At 35.0% G+C, this 20293-nt stretch overlaps 1 protein-coding gene across 7 annotated transcripts in view; it reads right to left on the reverse strand.

Annotated features, from left to right (window-relative positions):
* Nucleotides 1-20293, reverse strand: part of DLG2 (discs large MAGUK scaffold protein 2) — an 839012-nt gene that overhangs the window by 461805 nt on the left and 356914 nt on the right. For all 7 annotated transcript variants that reach the window (XM_054576362.1, XM_054576359.1, XM_054576358.1 and 4 more), the window contains exons 6-8: nucleotides 16415-16551; nucleotides 4226-4370; nucleotides 2160-2298 (exon numbers count right to left, since the gene is read on the reverse strand). In XM_054576362.1, the coding sequence (XP_054432337.1) occupies nucleotides 2160-2298; nucleotides 4226-4370; nucleotides 16415-16551 (421 nt within the window). The remainder of the gene's footprint in view (nucleotides 1-2159; nucleotides 2299-4225; nucleotides 4371-16414; nucleotides 16552-20293) is intronic.

A 20293-nucleotide genomic window follows, 5' to 3' on the forward strand; every position in this document is an offset into this window, starting at 1 on the left:
GAAATGGACTCTCTTCCTGGGGCACCATTTAAAATATTATATAGGACATCTTAAGTGGATTAAGAATTCTAGTAAATATAGCTATAGTAAATAGATAACATTCATTTAATATTCATTTTGTTAGGCACTCTTATAAGTCATTTACATGGATTGTGTCATTTAATTATTACAACAACCTGTTGAGGTGTTGCGATTACTATTCCCATTATACTGAAGAAGAAACTGAGGCTTTCAGTGGCTGGATGATGTGCGCGGTGTCACACAGTGAGCCAGAGGCAGAAGTAGGTCTCAACCTCAATACATTTGTCTTTAGAGAGTACCAGAACTCGAGTCCCTTTCTGGCCACATATTTCTACAATGAGTAGAGTTTTATATGAGTAGTCATTCCTTTTAAAAATGAGCAGCAAGTTAAAATGTTTCTTTCTAGCCAGGATTTTAAAGCAGGTTGGGTATCTAGTTTTTTCTATTTAAAAGCTATGTGATAATGAGCAAGTTCCTTAATGTCTTTGAGCTTCAATTTCTACATCTCTAAAATGGGAGTGACAGCCCTCCTTCCTGTGTTTTTGGGAGAATTAAAAGGCTAGTGTATGGAAAACAGCTCACAAAGGGTATGGATTCTGGATGTAGTTTAATAATGTTAATTCACTAAGGGGTCTAGTGAGATAAAATATTTCAAATTAAAATCATATTAAATATTAGAGATAGGTGGAGAACAAATAGATCATTAATTACCCTGGGGAATAAAGGTGCCTCTATTTACACAATTCTTTAGATGCCATGACGATTATTATCTTTGCTGCAGCCCTCATCTCAATAAAGAATATAGAGATTAAATAGGTCATCACAGGGATAAGTTTCTATTTGATTTACACCGCAAGATGCACATTGACAGCATCTCGACATTCCATTGCTTGGTTATAGATGTAACAACCTACTTCAGCAAACCTGAAACTGCAAGATAAATGGAAAATGCTTAATCATTTAAAAATAAATAGCAAAGAAATGAAAAGACCAAGGCATGCACAGGTATCAGTGAGGAAACTTAAAGGCAGGAAGTCTCCTCTATTTTTAACGGCTGACGAAAGGCTTCATTAAATAGTCAGAATATTAAATCAAAAGGGTTCATCTCCAGTATTTTTACACACCAACAGTTTCAGAAAAAAGTGTACATATCTATATGTAATCTCATTTTGGGAAAAAGTATTGTTCACTGAGAAAAGCAACTTGCAGAGCAATGTGTTACATATGAACTTATTTTGTGAAAACAATGTTGAGTCCCCTCTATATCTGAGAATGCATTTTAGGGGTTTGTATAGACAATGGTTTATGCCAGGATGTCACGGTGGGAACATCAAGAGTAGTTGCCCTGGAGGGAGATTGGAGGGGGAGTTTTTTTTTTGAATATCTTTGCATTCGTTCGCCAAATGCAACGAGCATAGATTACTTTGGAACAAAACTATTTAGAGATATAAAAGAAAAAAGTGTACATTTTTTAGTCTTTATCAACCCATGCATTTATTAATTTTCTAAATATCCAATATTTAGTGAATCCTTAATAGAAATGATTAAAGAATGGTCTTCTCTGTGAATCGTCAGACTTGGCTTTTTTTCAGAGGCTTCCTGTCTAAACATGGTTTTACTTTTTATGATTAACATCATGATTCTGTGCTCTGTTCTAAAATCTTGTCCTGTTCCCCCTGGGGTATTATCATGATTTATTAAATTCAAACCACTTGAAGTTAATTTCATTCCTTTCCATTCCACCTGTAGTTATTGCACTAGAGGGAGGCCTGGTTGACTTTCTGACTCCGTTGAATCATGGGAGGTGTTGGTTGCGCACAGTGGGATTTAGAGTCAAGCACGAGTGTTTTCTTCCGTTCACCAGATATGCCATATTTGATATTTTTATTTCAAATATCTTGAACACTCACACACACACATTTGAACACTCACAAACACACACACACACATTTCTTAACAGAGAACAATGACACATGTTTACAAGTACTTGCACATTTCCATTGGAAGCAAGACTATTATAAGTTTGAATGGTGCTCAGAAATATCAGTTAGCCCCAATGTAACAGATGACACATTAGGCAAATGCAATTTCTTCCTGGTAATGATCACAAACCCAATTAACCAACAAGCATATCTGACCTGGTGTAATCATCTTCAACAAGCATGTGCTTTGGAATTGGTGAGTACCTTCCTGGAGAGATGGGTGGCAGGGAGGTTTTATATTCTAAAGTGCCATTGTTGCCAGAAAGTAGATGGTTTTCCATTGGTGGAGAATAAGCTATGAGGTGAAAAAAGAGAAAAGAAAACTTATTATGTAGGTGATTTAATGTGTCCTACTGTAGCTTTGTTAAAAATAGAAAGGCTTTGCTACATGCCAAGGATTTTCTTATCCTCCATGAGGGGGGAGTTGCTCTTTGTTTGCATTTGATATGTACAAGCACATAGTGACCTTTAGGATCGGAAAGGTGGAATAGCAGTTACATCTGTAAGCCCAGTTAGTATAATTAGGTGAAGAGAAGAATGGGAGGAGAGATTCAGCACACATATCTTTCAGAATGATGATTAATTTTCTATTGGAATAAAAATGTTATCTTTCTAATTGCACATTCTTCTTACATAATTGATATCCAATCATCAAAAGTAGAAGGCTCCTAGAAACAAGTTTTTGTATAGACTTTAATCCCAAAATACGGGGTACTCACATCTCAGAAAGGCTAAGAATTCTGGCCTTTCTTTTCTATTCTTCCACCCTAATTCCTCTCCCTTTTGGGAGACTAAAAACCCCTCCTAACTGGGTCTCCTGCCCTCTGCCCTCTCCATTTTATATATTGAGAATTCCAGCTCTGATCACTTTTTTTCCCCTAGCTTAAATGCCTTTCATTGCCATGATAGTATTGAATATTAACTCTCCTTTTCACCTGTCTTACAAGATTGGTCAATTTCAAATCTCCCTTACACATGTCCTATGGTCCTCAAACAAAGCCATTTCTTCTCAACATCTGTACCTTTATTACACTGTATTAATTTTCCACTGTAAAACAATTTCTGCCTCCTGGCCTATCTCTGATAGTGAAATCTCATCCATTCTTCAGGATAAAATTCAAATGCCACCTTTTGCATAAAGATTTTTTGATCTTCCAGAGACAGGTGATATCTCCTTTGTGCTCAAACGACATATCTTTTTACCTCTTTCCTGGCATATACCTCCTTTCATTTTGCCACATGTTGCTGCTGTTTATACATCTGAATTAGTCTTCCTTCCAATGAAGGCTGTGGTTGTATCGCCTTTGTATCCCATGTATTACCTTACAAGGTGTTTTGTATTTATTAAAGTTCTCAATATGTATTTCTTGATTTGAACAGCAAGTTTTGTTTTCTCTTTTCTCTCTCTTTGACATTGACCTCATATCCCTTAATGAAGGGCTCACAGAGTCTCAAGGTTGATTTTTCTAAATTCATCCAGTTTGGAAAACTATGAGGTTCAAGTTCTTTCATATCCTAAGGTAAGATTAATCTCAGTATACTGCCTGCCTGAAAAAAAGACATATTTTGGGGCAAATCCTTTTAGACTCACCATTAAGAAAAGCAATAGCTAATGTAATGGGCAGGTAACAAAATTATTTGACCTTTACATTTCTCACAAGAGAAACATTTAGATCTAAAAGAGGTTAAATGACTTGCTTAAGACTATAGTACTTGTTAATGGCAGGTCCTGAAGACATTCTGAGTTCCCAGCCTTACGACTGGCTTCTCAAATGCTCAGAATGAGAAAACTTACTGATGTCAACAAAATTGTTCCTTAAACTCAATCAAAAAATGAATTGCTTCTAAATCCGGTCCCTGAAGACAGTACCTTAGATAAGATTCTTGACCTACTAAGAGAAGAAAACACGGGCAGTACAACGTCCTTGAGAAATAGCTCCTAAAATGTGTTGCCTCTGTGTTATTATAATCATACTGTCTACAACATACCTTATTAAGCCTTTCCATAGTGGTGGGCCTACCAAATCATCAGGGTGTCTTACCTTCAAAACACTAGGTATAACCCTATAAGGCAACCAAGGAATAAAGCGCAGGATCTCTCTAAAATATTTCCACAGGCTTAACAAATGTGAAGGTGCAAGCATAGGACTTTGCCAAGTTTTGTAGAATTCCAGTTTCATAATCCTGGCATGCTATCTGATGACACTGAGTGTGGTACTTACAGTGAGTAATATCAGGTGGACCATAAGGATCAGTCATATAAATGGTGGTAGGTTTGCCAACTTTTAGATAAACTACATCTGATGTATTCTTCAATATTGCTACTGCTTCTTCATGTGTTACTTCTTCTAAACTGTAGTTGTTTACCTGAAAGGTGAAAAAAAAATTCAGAATTAGAGTCAAATATATGCAAGTGAAGAGAAATCCTCAAGCAAGAAGGTACATAGAGTTATAACCTTATTTAAAGATTAAATTGCAATGATTATGATTCAGTATCTATATCATACTTTGACAGAACAGATGGATTAACGGCATTAGCCAAAGCAGATAAGGTTCAGTTGCTTAAAAAACAACGTTCCTTCCTTTCTGTGTGATGAAGCAATACATTATAATGGCAAGCAGAATACTCTTTGTGGAAAAAGGAAAACAGTGGTCAAATATCTTTCTTATTATGCTATTGTTTTTGTGATTACAAAAGTACTGCATATTCACTGAACTATAAAAAAATAAAACTTTTCCATAATCTCCCTATTTGGATATATTCCTTTAAATAGCTCTGACCATATTATACACATTGACTTGGAATCTGCTCTTTAAATCTAGAGGAACCTTTGTCCATATCTTTAATGTACTTCAACAACATAACTTTTGTTTTCTACAGAGCATTGTTTTTCATGGCTATAACATAATGATTTAAATAATCTCTTACTGAAACATGTTTAGTTTGTTTCTAATTTTTTCTACTAAGTAATGTTGCAGTAAACCTTTTCTATATTTGTGCACAACTTTGATGATTCCTTCAGGATAAATTATACAAGTAGAATTGCTGGACCAGGCTGCACGCATATATATTATAACACTGCTGATACATATTCCCAAAGTGTTTTCTGGAAACAGAAACCAGTTTACTCTTATAGCATCTGTAGGGAAGCCCCTATATTCCTACAGCTTTGCCAAACTTGGTTTTTTTCACTTTAAAAATCATTTTCATAAAAATGTCCCATTTAGCGTGAGTCACTTTTTTATGGAAAGAGTGCTAATATTGGGACCTAGAGCTTTGCAGGTGAACAAGTTCAAGGGTCTCCTACTACCATCGACTTTAACAGCAACTGCCCTTCCTTTATTGGACAGGAAAGCCCAGGACACAAGCGCAGCAATCACTCCATGGTGTGGCACTGCAGCAGATCTTGCCAGCACATCTTGTAAATGGTTTTAAAATATTCAGGAAGTATTTAAATATCTGGGTTATTCTTATTTGGCTACTATTTTATTATGACATGATTCTTTAGTTAGTTTCTGCTGAAATAATGTAGAATTAAAATAAATGTGCCAACAGTGGACTCCTATATATTCTCTGTACTAATTAGCATATTAGTCACAAAATACCTTTCAGTATTGTCTTTTTTTTTTTTTCTGGCCTCATGTTGTTATATATAATTTCCATGTGCTAGTTAATTCTCTGGTGTCGCCCAAGGTAGAGACCCTGGGAACTGGAGGGAACTGAGCCTGACTCACGGGTATGAGTGCTGACTGTGAACTCTCCAGCAAGCTGCAAGCCTCTATATGTTCCTTTTGGGTTTTTTTTCTAGATGAGAAACATTCTCTTAAACTCTTGTTTTTCCAAAGTCTAGCACTTGTTCATTCATTGATCAAATGTTTATTGAATACCTATTATGTGTCAGTCACTGTTTTATGTATTAGAGATATAGCAGTAAACAATAAGAATGATAATTAGAGTAGACACTTATATAGCCTGTATTATATGTCAGGCACTATTCTAAATTATTTTACATATGTTAACACAATCAAACCTCACAAATGTCTATGAGGTAGCTACTATAATTATCTTCATTTTACAGATGAGAAACGCATGTCTCCTAGAGGCTAAATAACCTTCCCAAAGTCATTGACCTAATATGTGGCAGAGGCAGAATTAAAAGCTACTCAGTTTGGCTTCAGAGACCACACTTCAACTACTCATCTATATTCCTTCTTCCATATAAACAAGGTCCTGGGTTCCCTGAAACTCACATTCTAAAACATTTTAGGAACACAGTTGTTTACGGAATAAATAGAATAGACCCATGCAAAAAGTGAGAACCTAAAGGGACTACAGGCATGGGAAACACAGTTGATCATGGCAACCCTTATATAATAGAGAAATAAGAAAAATAAGAGCAATCATAGTAAGAGCCAGTATTTCTTTAACACCTACATGTCATATGTTTGTGGTGTACCATGTATATGTTTTGACATAAATCATATACATGATCCTGGTTCTAGTTCAATGAGCTAAGCATCAATAATTAGGCCCATTTTACAGATGAGGAAAACTGATGTTTAAAGAGGTCAGCTTGCAACAAAGAGGCCACACAGTCCTCAGATGGCAAAGCCATCAGAAGATGGATTACAATCCTCCTGAAAAAGGAAAATGAGATTGCCCTTGAGTGTTGGTTCATTGAAACCCAGGGCTTACATCATCTATTCTTTCTCCCTTGAAAAGAACAGAGTCTCCTTCCAAGTTTACATATAGAAGTAACAAATTCTTAAGTGTTATATAAGCCTGACTAATCATTATACTTCTTGCTTAATACAGTGGTGACTATATTGCATCATCCAAACATACTGACAAAGTTAAAAGATAAATAAATGAAATGGAACATAGCTTGATATATCTGTCTCTTTAAAACCTTCTTATATATTTGATCACTTATTTTAGGATAGTACCATTTATACCTAGATAATGACTATTTATAACTGATGCCCATATACAATAGTTTAAAATATATATTGAAGTGGGCATTTTCTCTTTTAAAAAAATGATGATCTGAGGCTGGATATTTTGACCACAGGCCTCAGAAATGCCTATATTGATAATACAGAATTGAAAAGGACTTTATTGATGTAACAAAGACTAGATGGTAAATCAAGGGATAAAAATCCCAAAGACTAGAAACCAACTGGATTGGATTAAAAGTGGCATAGGGGCTTTGTTTTTGAAAGGGTCTATGGTCTCTCTCCCCAGGGTATGGAAAGAACACAGCTCATTAGAGTATCCGTGAAAAAGAGATGCACGCAGTTCTTATTTGATTGCATTTTTGCCATTTTTAAGGTGGGCAGTGAAACAATCTAAAAAATGTTACCTTCAAGCATGTTTTCTGAGAATGACTTTGCTAACAGACCACAAAGAAAATCTTAAGACCAGAAAGCAGAAATTGAGGACTGGGTAGAGATGAGGAGTGTGGAAAGAGTAGATATTGAGGGGAATAATGGTAGTTTAAAATAGTGGTAGGTCAGTCTGTTCCTATTTGTGACAAAGAAGTTTTGGAAAATTTACAGATTTTAGTCATGGAAAGAGTGGTTGTGATATTGGCAACAGGATGTAGCCTTTAAGAGTAAATGCTTTTGAGTCATGCAGACCAGGATCTGAGTCCTGGTCCTGGCACTTTCTAGCTGTGTGACCTTGGGAAACTTATTTCACCTTCTTAGCCTCAGTTTTGACATTTGTAAAATAGGTATGATAGTAATCAGTGCCTCAAAGTGTTATGGATTTAAATGTATTGCCCTATATAGAGTGACAGGCACACTGAAGTATTTATTAATGGTAGTTCTTATTAGTATTACTATTGTCATCATCCATCTCTCTTCCCAGGAAATAGAAATTCTTGGTGAAATTTTTTGCTGAACATTTTCCTGTAAACATCTGTGAACTGATGAGTTTAATTAGGGTACTGTTGATGAGGCTTCTGTATTTTTTTCTAAAATTCAGAATAGTACAGGATCTGAACCAAAAAGTGCTCTTTTGTGCTGAAGTCTTCAAATTTTTTTCATGAAAGTGGGTTTATTTGGGTTAATTACGTGTGTGCTTTATCCTATGAACTCTCAAGATAAAGGGCCTACAGCTGCAGCTGATTGTACAGAGAGAGAAGGGACATTATACTGATTGGCTAGTTGCTCTTGTCATTGTTTTTTATTGTCTTTTTTCTATTTTCTTTTGCACCCAGTATCTGCCTATAATGGTGAACACTGAGCAACTGGCCTGGTTTCAGAAAAAAAAAAAAATCATGTGCATTTGAATGAAGTATTTCCATGAAGTGTGTGTGTTTGCTACATGGGGGCGGGGGGAATATATGCAGCCTGGCTGTATGTCCATTAGGGCGTATGCCATAGGACATGGACTGAGGCCAAGAAAGAAAGGTTGCAGGTGAAATGACTCATTTGCTCAAATAGAAGCGGGAGCACTGAATCTGAGGGCAAGGCAGATAAAAGAGGGCGCACCAGCTGAAGGAAGAGGTGCCAGGGGACTTGCAAGAAGGGAACATGGCAAGTGTGGTGAGAATTTAAATGAGTGTGATGTTACAAAGATGGAAGGCGTGGTGGCATAAGAGAATGTTGATAAGGAGGAAGTGAGCAAAGAACTGATGGCGAGACGCTGATCTGTCCATGTTCACTTGGGGACACGCATGCGGTGGGCAAACTGGGAAGTGATTAGGGACGTGGAAGGTACCTGAGACATACTATGAGGAAACGTGAGACTCTAGAGACACTGAAAAAATGGCAAACTCCAAACTTAATTTTTTCAAAAGGAGACAAAGTCATTGATCACTAGATTGTAAGATAAATTAAAAAGGGGACCAATCTAAGATAGTAATGTCAATGATATGAAAAGAAATATGCATAAGCCGGACTAATATCTCTGCAGCACATTGAAATTAATTCTCATAATAAAATTGATTTTTAAAATAACTATAAATAAATAAGAAACACCATTAATGGTTAGCTTTGAATAATAAATATTTTCTTATTTTTCTTTTCAGCAATGAGCATGTATTCAGTATTGCTAAAATCAAATTAACTCTATTTTTTAAAATGAACATGAACAAAAAGTTTAAATGAGAAAGAACATAAACTAAATGCGGTGGCTTCATTATGAAACACACACAGAAAAGTCTCATGAGTGATGGAAACCGGAATGGGAAAGAGGGAAGGTGACTTTCATGCTCAGTGAATTGACTTCAATATATTTAAAATAATTAGCCATATTTTAACTTTAGATGTTTCTAGAAATGAAGTAAACTTGGTATAATGAGAGTAATTTTGAATGTAGAATCAGATCTGATTTTCATTCCTAGAATTTTGGTCAGTATACATATTTACTGAGCACTAATTTTCTTATAGGTAAAATGTGGACAATGCTGATTTATTTATGTTTACAAGAGAGGAATGATACCATGAACTTAAAAAAGACTGTATAGTATAAATCAGTATAAAAATAATAATCAAATATCACAGTCAGACATAATGCTTCTGCTGATCCTGCTACTGGAAATAGTTTCTTCCTGTTCATGTTCTTTCTGTGAAAATGAAAACCCCTTTCCACAGCACATCATCCTGTTGTGCCTCTTCCCACCTCAGAGACTGGCCTTCTCAAGGGCAGTGATTAAATCGTTTTCATCTTCGCAAACTTCCAGCTGGTACACTGTACATATTAAATACTTAATACATGTTGAAATAATAGGCTAAATAAGTTAAAAATAACAATGTTGCAAACCAAAGGAAAAATGATCAAACATTCCCTATTTTTTAGGGGGAATGACGCATTTATGTTGAATCAGAGAAGAAAGGATAGGGAATGAAGGTCATTCAACCAACAACACACAATGATTGGACAGTCACTCTGTGTCAGGCAAAGGACATCAGGATGAAAGGCTGGTACAGAATGTGAGCTCCAGGTTACACCAGCTTACAAGGGACAAAATGAAAGCTTCAACAGTGTGAATTTCTTTCCCCTACATTAAGTATTGATACATTTCTTAATCTTACTTCATAGAGACAGAGAGAGAGAGGTAATGACAGTGATGTGTTGACTGACTCCAGCTTCCTCTATAGCAGTGGTCAGTATAGCAGGAACCCCTGGGAACTCGCTGGGTGCAGAAAGAAATATTTGAACTTTTATTAATATTTATCAAATTGATCTTCTTCTTTCTATTTTATATATTTTTTATAATGTGCATAATATATTAGTATAGCTATAGAGGTATGCAGTTTAAAGTAGAGAAATATACATATATTAAAGGCAGCTTTCTGTGTTTTATGGATGGGGTATGTTATTAAAAGAATTTTAAAACCACCACTCTGTAGTAGGCATCAATATATTACTATGAGCAAGTTCTACAAGCAGGGTCATTAAACTGTATATAAGCAAGAAAACAACAACAACAATATAGTGGTATGCTTTCAACCTTACATAAAATATCACTTTGATGGCATTGCATTGTAATTTTATTATATTTGAGAGAAATTAGAAGGAAGTCCAAGAAATAATGGTCCAGAGTTTTTCCCTCGTGTTTCTGAGGTGAGTCTAACTGCAGGGGACAGAGTTTTAAGGGTGAACTACTTGTAAATGCTTGCCAGCCCATTGCTGGAAATTGCTAAATGATGCTGTACCCACTTGCTGGAATGAGCATTACCCCCAAAGTCACCCTCAGGAGAGGCAATGCGGTGGCAGCAGAGTGGGCTTGGATGTGGCTAAGTAAAGGTAGGACTGTGGTTCTTCAACTGGATGCAAATGGGAATCATTTGGAAAAATTTAGAAAATTAAAAAAAAAATGAAGTGTGGCTCCTACCCCAGGGATTCTGATGTGATTATTAAGGGTTGATTGAAACCTGGGGATCCACAGAGTTCAAAAACTTACCACAATATTAAAATGTGTAACCTGGATTGAGAACCAGAAAGGTTGAGTAAACTGGTGAAATGAATGTGGTTTTAGGACATGGATATCTAGGTCTGACTCTGATTTCACAGTCTAGTAGTGGAGTAATATTTGAAACTCTTTTGCCTTCTCTGAGTTCCAACTTTCTTTTCTGGAAAAGAAGAGTAAGAGTCAGGGCTGTCCTATCCCTCTCTCAAGTATTGGAGTGAAGGCTGTGGGGGATGCTGGAGGTGATAGAGCTTTTCAAGACCGAAGCAGTGTGTTGAGGTAGGAAAGATGGAGCCATGTGCAGAGAGAGTACAGCTTCTGGCTCTCGTCTAAGGTTGGTCTAATCAATGGGACCAGACGGGCACTGGAAATATAGGGGGAACACTGTGGAAAGTGTTTGATTACCTAACGACTATGCTGTGCACCTGGAACTAAAACAAAATAATATTGAAAATAAACTGTAATTGAAAACAAATTAAAATAAAATAAAGAGTAAAAATCCAAGAGAAGAACAGTTCCACAATAAAATACATTGGAAATTTTAGTATTAATCAAAGTTAAATTAGTTTCTTGGCTTCAGGACTTCACAGACCCTTTAATATACTAAAGTTCATTGAGAGTCTATAAAATAGGTGAGATACAGGTTGTAGAACTTCCCAAATTTATTTAACCACAGACCCTTTTCATGTGACAGAGGAAGTAATGAGGCTAGTATTTTAAAATATACCTGATACACAGTGATTAGGGCAATGCTGTCATGGTAAACAGGCCAAAACAGAAGACCAAAGATGTCTATGATTTGTCCAAGGTCAATTAGATAGAGTTAGTGCTCTTTGCCTGGGACTTGAATCATTTATCCTATTTTTGGGTCCATTGTCTTTCCATTCAACTTCAATGCCTGGGTTACCTCTTTCCTTGTCTACTGCTTTCCTTTAAGAAGAATGTAAAAAAAACAATCATACAGACTTATTCTCTGCACAAGATGTACAAGTTCTCTCACTGACTGTTTTTCTTTACTTTTTTCACAAATGTCAGCAGAGGTTAGAGGAAAAAGAGACTAAGATTATAAAGTTTAAATCACAATATGACAATGAGCTTTGGTAATTAACATCTCATGTTATCCCTATAGAGAAAACTATCACATGACCCTGGATTCAAAGTTTCTGGTATTATGTAGAAAAACATGAATAATATCATGTTTCTGTAATATATGTGGCTCTCTATATCTCCTTGGTAGGGCTTAATAAAAACTAGTGTATAAAAAAATGAGAAAGAATTTGAAAATTATTAATACTATTAACTTCTGATGATCTGTCCCTTAAAGTTCAGGTCTAGGAGATGATATATTCAGTCTGAGATTACAACATGAAGCTACTGGCACAATCCACAAAAACCAGACGTCATTATAGAATAAACAGAACAAAATTTTAGTGAATGAGAAGTGCCAAGCAGCAGGGAAAATTTTTTAAATTATTCTTTTGATAAAGAGAACACCTGGGTGACCTCTGAAACAACAAAGAGAGGTATGACATTAAAGTCACCGTATTTGAAACACTAAGAGGCTTATTGTGTAGGTGACGGGAAGGATAATTTTTCCTTATAGTAGAATAAACATGAAGGTCAGGTGGGGGAATAACATTCTAAGAAATAAAAACTACTTTTGTTGAATGGGTAATATAATTAGAGAAGATAAATAGATGTGTTGTAAAATTTACTACAAGTGTGAGAAAATATGTAAAACATCTTAAAAGACTGAGAAGTGAAGTAGCAAGATAGAATTTTTCAAATAAACGTGTGAGAGAAATTAATATTCACCTTTCCAAGGGACAGAGCTATGAAAGAAGAAAGAAATGTATAGGTAAATATATTTTGATGTAATTTTAAGGAAAAATTGATAATGATAGTTATTACCCACTGAATAGCTTATAGGAGGCTATAAATTCTCCATCCTTAGAGTGTTTTAGAAGAGGTGAGAGACGGCTTCCTTCGTTTCTGTGGGATTCTGATGTACCAAAGAGAGTTGGAATAAGATAATATCTAAGAGAAACATTTCAATTCTGACCTGTAAGAACTACTTAGGGGAAAAAGTACCCAATATATATGGTATAATTCAGCTATTTTAGTTGAGAAACTAGAAGGGTTATTACTAAGATTCTAAAAAGAAAATAATAATAATAATAAGGTCAGTGCTTTCACTGCAGGGCAGATGGGAGACTTTCTGAAGTGCGGTGATCCAGCCACAAAAGTCTAAAGAGATTAATGGTGTTTCATTTTAGATCAGTTTACTTACAGAACTATGAATGAATAATATAGGATAAATTTTTCCTAAGAAGTGGTGTGAATTGCTTTAGAAGGAAAAATGGCTTTTTAGAGAAAAAAATAGAGTGTGGTTCAGGTGGTAAATCACAGAAGCTAAATTATTCATACATCCTTTGGGGGAGGAGAGTAGAAGATGAGGAAGCTAAAAAAGACATGAATGTAGGGTAGTAAAGGGAAGAGGAGGTGGAAAGGAACAATAGAGGGAGAGCATTAATAAATATTTTTTGGCTAAAGCAAGATAATTGGTCTTTTGGGTGGCTTCCATAATTTTTTTTCTCTATTCTCTCCCTCACAGTCATTTCTCTTTTAGAATATTATAAAATTAATAATTTTCTTTCATTTCCAAATTCAGCTTGACAGTTACCTTGGAAGTAGTAATTATGTTTTCCTTACATAAGAGGTTATTGTTGAAAGTTCATTTTTTAAGCTATTCTTTATTTTAACACTCAAAATAGTTTAAGGATTATGTCACAGCTATTTGTGAAATCATTGTATCTACAATAAATGTCAAGAATATGGTAATAAAATAATAGCATAATGCCTGGAATATCCTTTGAAAGAATTATTTAGACTTTGAGTTTGTTTTAAGGATTTGAAATAAAGCTAGAAATTTAAATAGAACCCTGAGAAATCAGCATACAACATCTAGAATGACATAACAATAGGACCAGTTGTGGAAATACCAGAGGAGTGGTCTATAAACAAACTCATAGAACAATGATTCATGGGTCCCATCATTAACTATCTGTGGCAGTCATTCTTTAGAATGAAACTGTCCTTTTCATTCCAATATATCACTATGTAGAAGATGGGTATCTCAGTTTATTTCATTCCTAAGTCAACAAAGTTGATATTCTTAATGAATTTTTAGGTCTTACACCCCCAAAACACTTTTCTGGTTCAAAAGACAACTTCCTAAGACAAGCATTTACATGAAAGACAAAAACAAAACAAAAACAAAGCAAACAGACAAACAAAAAATTCAGAAAGTCTTAACAATGAAAATGGTAGTTCTACTACACAGCATAGTTCTTATAGCTAACAATACTGTATTATATACTTAAAATTTGCAGAGGTTAGATCTCATGTTAAGTGTTCTTAGCACACATACTAAATAACAACAACAACAATAATGGTAATAATAATTATAGGAATGAGGGAAAACTTTGGGAGATGATGGATATATTTATGGCCTTAATGGTAGAGAGGGTTTCATGGGTGTATACTCATGGAGTTATATTGATTAAATGTGTCCAGTTTTTTTACATGTCACTTATACCTCAATAAAGTGGTTTAAAAAAAAGAAAAGAAAATGATAGTATCTTCAGGTTGTAAAAAAGCCAAACACTCTTAGTTGCAAGTTTGACTAAAGTCATTATGCTACATTTTTTGCCCATCCAATTTGACCACACATTTTCTCCTGCCAGAGTTTCTTTCTGAGTGCTGGCTATTGCTTGGGAAATTGTAGGTGCTCAATATATTGCTTGTTAAACAAAACAAGTAATGAATGACTGAATGAAAACTAAAAGAAGAAAAGAATGGACTGACAAATTCTAGGAAACAAATGCAAAGACTATGCTTAGTGGTTACAAGCATGGACATAAGCTAGATTGTCTGGATTTGAAACTCGGTTCTGTCTATTGTTAACAATTTGACCATGCCAAATTAGTAAATCTCTCTATACCTCAGTTTCCTTTTGCTTATGTAAAACAGGCCATTGTGAGAAATACATTTTATACTATAGAAAAGCACTTCTAAAAGCACATGGAAAGTAGGTAAAACCAAATAAATATCAAGAATATTATAAAGATCTCACTTAAATAATTCAATACAAAAGTCACTGACAACTATGAAATTAGAGTGAAACTAAAGACCAGCTGTCTAGAACAAGGAAGTGGGCACAATGAACATTGAAGTTCAACCTACAAACTTTGCACATGTCCTAGAAATTACTATTCTGCTGAGACTGTACAGATTGATCCTTCCCAAATATCTCCCTTGAAAGTGTTGGAGATAATAGCTCCTTGCATATGTACAATAGAGGCTCTATGTTATAAAAGCAGACATGAGACTAGATATGACTAGATATACTTATCTTACTTGAGAGATATCTTCTTTTGATTTTCAGTATTTTATTATTACCCTATAGATTTGATATAAAAGAGTAAATGGAGACAAAACAGTTTTATTAAGTGAAATCCCCAATGTTTTGCTACTTATAATTGTCTAATGTTAGTTTATCACATAACCCTGGCTTAGGAAGTGTGGCCATGTGTTGGTATCAATCATTTCCAGGACTCCTGAAGCATGTGGGCAGCTGGCAAATATAATAGCTGTAATGTTGTCTGAGGGGAGAGGAGGAAGGGATCCATTTACACATGTGCCAAAGCTCAGTTTTTGAATTCCTGGAAGTTAGGGGATGCATCTATACTGAATGAACAAAGGACCACAGAGACGCACAGAAATGTACCTGTCAATAAACTAGATGGGGTGGTTCCCTTTGTTATGCAAAGTTCACCTCTCTAGCAGTCTGGCTAGGAGCCTCTCTTGCTAATAGGAGACAGATTACATTGGAAAAACAACATATAATCTCTGTGCCTTGTGTATCTATGAAAACTGGTGAAAATTTAGATTCCTGTTTTTAAAATGTCAACAAGTCAGATACAATTGTGTGTGTACTTTTGAGATCTCTTACCACAAAATTTGCTCTTCCTTCTTTTCTATTTCTGCCCAGTTACTGCTATGGAGTGAATTGTATTCCCTTCCCACCAAATCATATTTTGAAGTTCTGATTGCCGAAATCACTGTATTTGGAGACAGGGTATTTAGGAGGTAATTAAAGTGATTAATTAAATGAGATAAGAGGGGGGCGCTCTGATCCAGTAGGACAGGTGGCCCTGGACAGCACAAGCACAGAGCACAGGCTATGTGAGGACACACAGAGAAGACAGATGTCTCAGCAAACCAGGAAGAGGGGCCTCACCAGAAATTGAATGGGCCAGAACCTTGATCTTGAACTTCCCAGCTTCAGAACTATGAGAAAATATTTCTGTTGTTTAAGTCCCCTAGTCTATGGTATTCAGTTATGGTAGCCTGAACCAACTAAGATTCATATATTGGGAAACAAGAACTTTATAGACATACACATAGTTTTGCTCGAGCCACACTCACCATTAGTAGTCTGTCTCCTACTTGCAACCTCCCATCCTTTTGTGCAGCTCCTCCATCTATAATTTTAGTTACATAAATGCTGTTGTCTCCAGGAATGTGTTGGTTCCCCACACCTCCTGCAATACTGAAGCCTAAACCTATGGGGAAGAAACAGAAAAAGAAAAGCTTTTTTTTTTTTTTTTTTTTTTTAAAGAAAATGCTATTAGCTACATTTCAACAGCCTAAAAAATTTAATCCTCAGTTTATTATAACAGTAATGTTTCTACTTATATTGATTTGTTCTTCTTTACATATTAGAAAGCTTGTTGATTAACGCCAATGAGGCAAAGTTCTTAGAGTCAATCCCATGTGGCTGTTAGTTTTGTTCTACTTCATGACTGTACATTTAATTGTTGTTCCCCGGATAATCAGCTCACAATGGATGACTGGCCACAATAGGAATCAGGCAGAAGGGTGTGAAAGGGTCCTATGTGGGCCTGGCAAAACACAAATGCAGTCTTGCTCATGCTGAGCCTATGGACTCATCGTTGTTGTCCTTGTTACTCCAGCAGAGAGAACAGAAGTGTTGCTAATCATTTGGGTAGAGACCTAGATACTCTTGACATTTCACAATGAAAAGTAAAACTGTTCATAAATTCCCCAAATTTTGAGACAAGAGCCGTGAAGAAGATGTATTGGGCATTTAAGTAATAATTTCAGAGAGAAGATAAGGAAAAGGAGCTAGATGCTAGCCATTCCTGTTTTTTTCCTCTGGCTACATTGTCATATTTTCACAGCTCTCGGCACTTACTATTATTAACTAACAGTGAGGCTAGTCACACAAGAAAAATGAATTATTCCCATATATTTCTTAAGAATAAAAAAGACTATACATTTTGACTTTATTATTTTTATAACATAGTACAGGATATCAAATCATTTTACACATGGCAATTTTCTATTTTGAGAGATAAATTTTACTGTATTATAGCTTATAAAACTTTTATTTATATAAAGCTATGGGATGATAACAAGAACAGTTATTAAAATCATTATTAGGTCATTTAAAAGAATGACATAGAATCTTTAAAGGTATAAAAATCTTTCTCAGAATATGATTGAATATACATTCAGTATTATATTTGTAGCATATATTTTTATTGAATTTTAAATTATAATAATAATTAACATGCAAGTTACTCAGAAAGATAGATATAAATCAAATGCTTTTGTTAGTAAAAACAGTAAATTTCTGTAACTTAGTTGGCTTAATAAAATAAAATTTTAACTACACATACCTAATAATCTAATTTTGAAAACTTACACACCTGTTTTATGATAAAACAACGATAAACATTTTTTGACTCTATATGAAAATAATCAAAAATACTCCATTTCACTAAGCTTTTTGCTTTTATTGAATAAATATTGAATAGGGCTATGTGCTCTTAAGATGACATAAATGATTAGTTAATGGAGGAATAGTAGCATAGTAAATTATAAAATAACACCTGTGAAATTATATTTGAAATGAAAAGATTTTTTGTTAAATTAACTATAATAGTTGTTTAAAATAAATGGAAAATGGATTTAAGTTGATAGAACAATTAAAATAAGTATAATCTAATTTCCTACTAAAGTGGGTAATTATTCGTTATTGATGCTTTTACTTCCACAGATCTATGCATGCATTTCTTCGCCTCAGATTTAAAAAATTTGTTTTTCCAGCAAATGATGACCCAGAATAAAAAAAATGCACCCAACTGGTTTTTCCTATGAAATTTAAAATACCTACCAATTCATGCTTTTCTAATCCTATTACTTTGTATTTATATATGATTATAGGGGAGTTTAAAAATACATTTACAAAAGTTTCATAGCCACATGCTGTGATAAATCTACTGCAATTATAGTAATACAGAAGTCATTCCATACTGTAGAAAGAAAAGGTTAAAACAAACGCAGGCACTCTGATTTACATCCACTATGACAATAGTTAATGCCACAGGCAATCTGGGTTACAGAAGAGCTAAGGAAACAAATTACCATGGCAAACAAGGTTAACAAAGGAAATAACTATGTAGTTGACATTTGAAGTTAAAGATTGTACCAAGACAATGACATCACTATGAATTCTGTAGACAAAATTATATCACTAAAAAGTAAATGACTTCCTTTTTTTGAGATTAGTTTCAATACTTTCTAGCTGGTGACTCTACTCAAGGTGAAGGCACAGGATTTTTAGTAAAAACCAGAGAATGTCTCTGAAGGAACAGAACTAAAAAAATACCCTGATTTCTCTTACCTTGATTGAACATGAATACATTTAAAAAGAATCAACACTTAACACTGAACCATATTCCAGATACTTAACTCAGCATAAGCAAATGTGTAGCTTACTTCTATATCCAGAATACAAGTTCATTTGCAGGTGGGAGTATCTATCTGTATTATAAGATTTCACCTGTTTCCATTCATTAATTCATTAATTCATTAATTCACTGACTCACTCATATATTTACTCATTTAACAAACTTTCCCTGAGTACTATACATTGTTGCTATTGACTGTGGCCAACTTAATGTAAAGGAGTGGATTGACCAGAAACACTGCAGAAATAATGATCCATGAATGGGTTCATATGAATGAGTGTGGTTGAAGCAATGTTCTAAACACAGAGCATGCCAGGGATTTTTGGAGGACTACTCTATGAAGACAAATGCGAGTTAGGACTATTGAGCAAAAAGACCAAATCCAAATGATCAGTTTAGAGGCACTGAGTGTTCATTTTATACAATCTGTTAAAGCAGAGGCATGCTGTCCACATGATAGGATCATTCTTTCCCCTCATTAGCTAACATTCTCCTCCTTGATTCCACTCTAGACACACTTGCAGGCTTGATAATTCTAGAACACACCAGACACACTGCCACCTTAGGGCATTTGCTCTAGTTGTTTCCTTGCCTAAAATACACTTCCTTCAGAGCTTTGTACAACTGTCAATTTCTCTAGGAGCATGAACCTGACCTACTTATTTAATACTGTCCCCTAACCATATATCCCACTTTCCTTATCCTGCTCTACTTTTCCCTTAGCATTATTACCTTGTGATAGACTACCTAAGCCATCTATTTTCTTTTATTTTTCTGTTTGTGCCGTTGGTAAAAATAGAAACGTCATGATGACAAGGATTTTTCTCTGTTTTATGCTATGCAATAGAACAGGGCCGGTTATATACAGTAGTATCCCTTATCTATGGTTTTGCCTTTCATGGTTTCAGTTATCCATTGCCAACCACTATCTGAAGTACCAAATAAAAAAAATCAGAAATAAACAGCTCATAAGTTTCGTATTGCACGCCATTCTGAACAGCACGATGAAATCTCCCACTGTGCTACTCCAGCCCACCTGGACGTGAATCATCCCCCTTTCCAGTGTATCCATGCTGTGCATACAGTACAAAGAGATATTTTGAGAGAGATCGCATTCTCATGAGTTTTATTATAGTATATTGTTATAATTGTTCTAGTTTATTACCAATTATTGTTGTCAATCTCTTACAGTACCTAAGTTCTAAATTGAACTTTATTATAAATGTCTATGCATATGGAAAAACAGTAAATGTAGGGTTCAGTACTAGCCAGTTTCAAGCATCCACTGGGGTGCCTTGGAACATATCCCCTATGAATAAGGGAGGACTATTGCACTTACCTCATAAATATTATGAAATAAAAATGAATAAAAAATAAGAATAAAAAATAAATGTGAGAAAGACTCCTCTTAAGGATGAAGCGGGTGGCTTTAATGAGTGAGGGACAGCTGCAAAAGTGAGGATTGTTAGTTGGAGCTGATGGCGGTTAAGGTGTTACCCTGTTTCAGGTGAACTCTGACCTGGCAACG

This window comes from Pteronotus mesoamericanus, unplaced genomic scaffold (genome assembly GCF_021234165.1).
Source record: "Pteronotus mesoamericanus isolate MK-2021 breed Mesoamerican mustached bat unplaced genomic scaffold, CSHL_Meso_final contig_33, whole genome shotgun sequence".
In the NCBI taxonomy this organism is placed as follows: domain Eukaryota; kingdom Metazoa; phylum Chordata; class Mammalia; order Chiroptera; family Mormoopidae; genus Pteronotus; species Pteronotus mesoamericanus.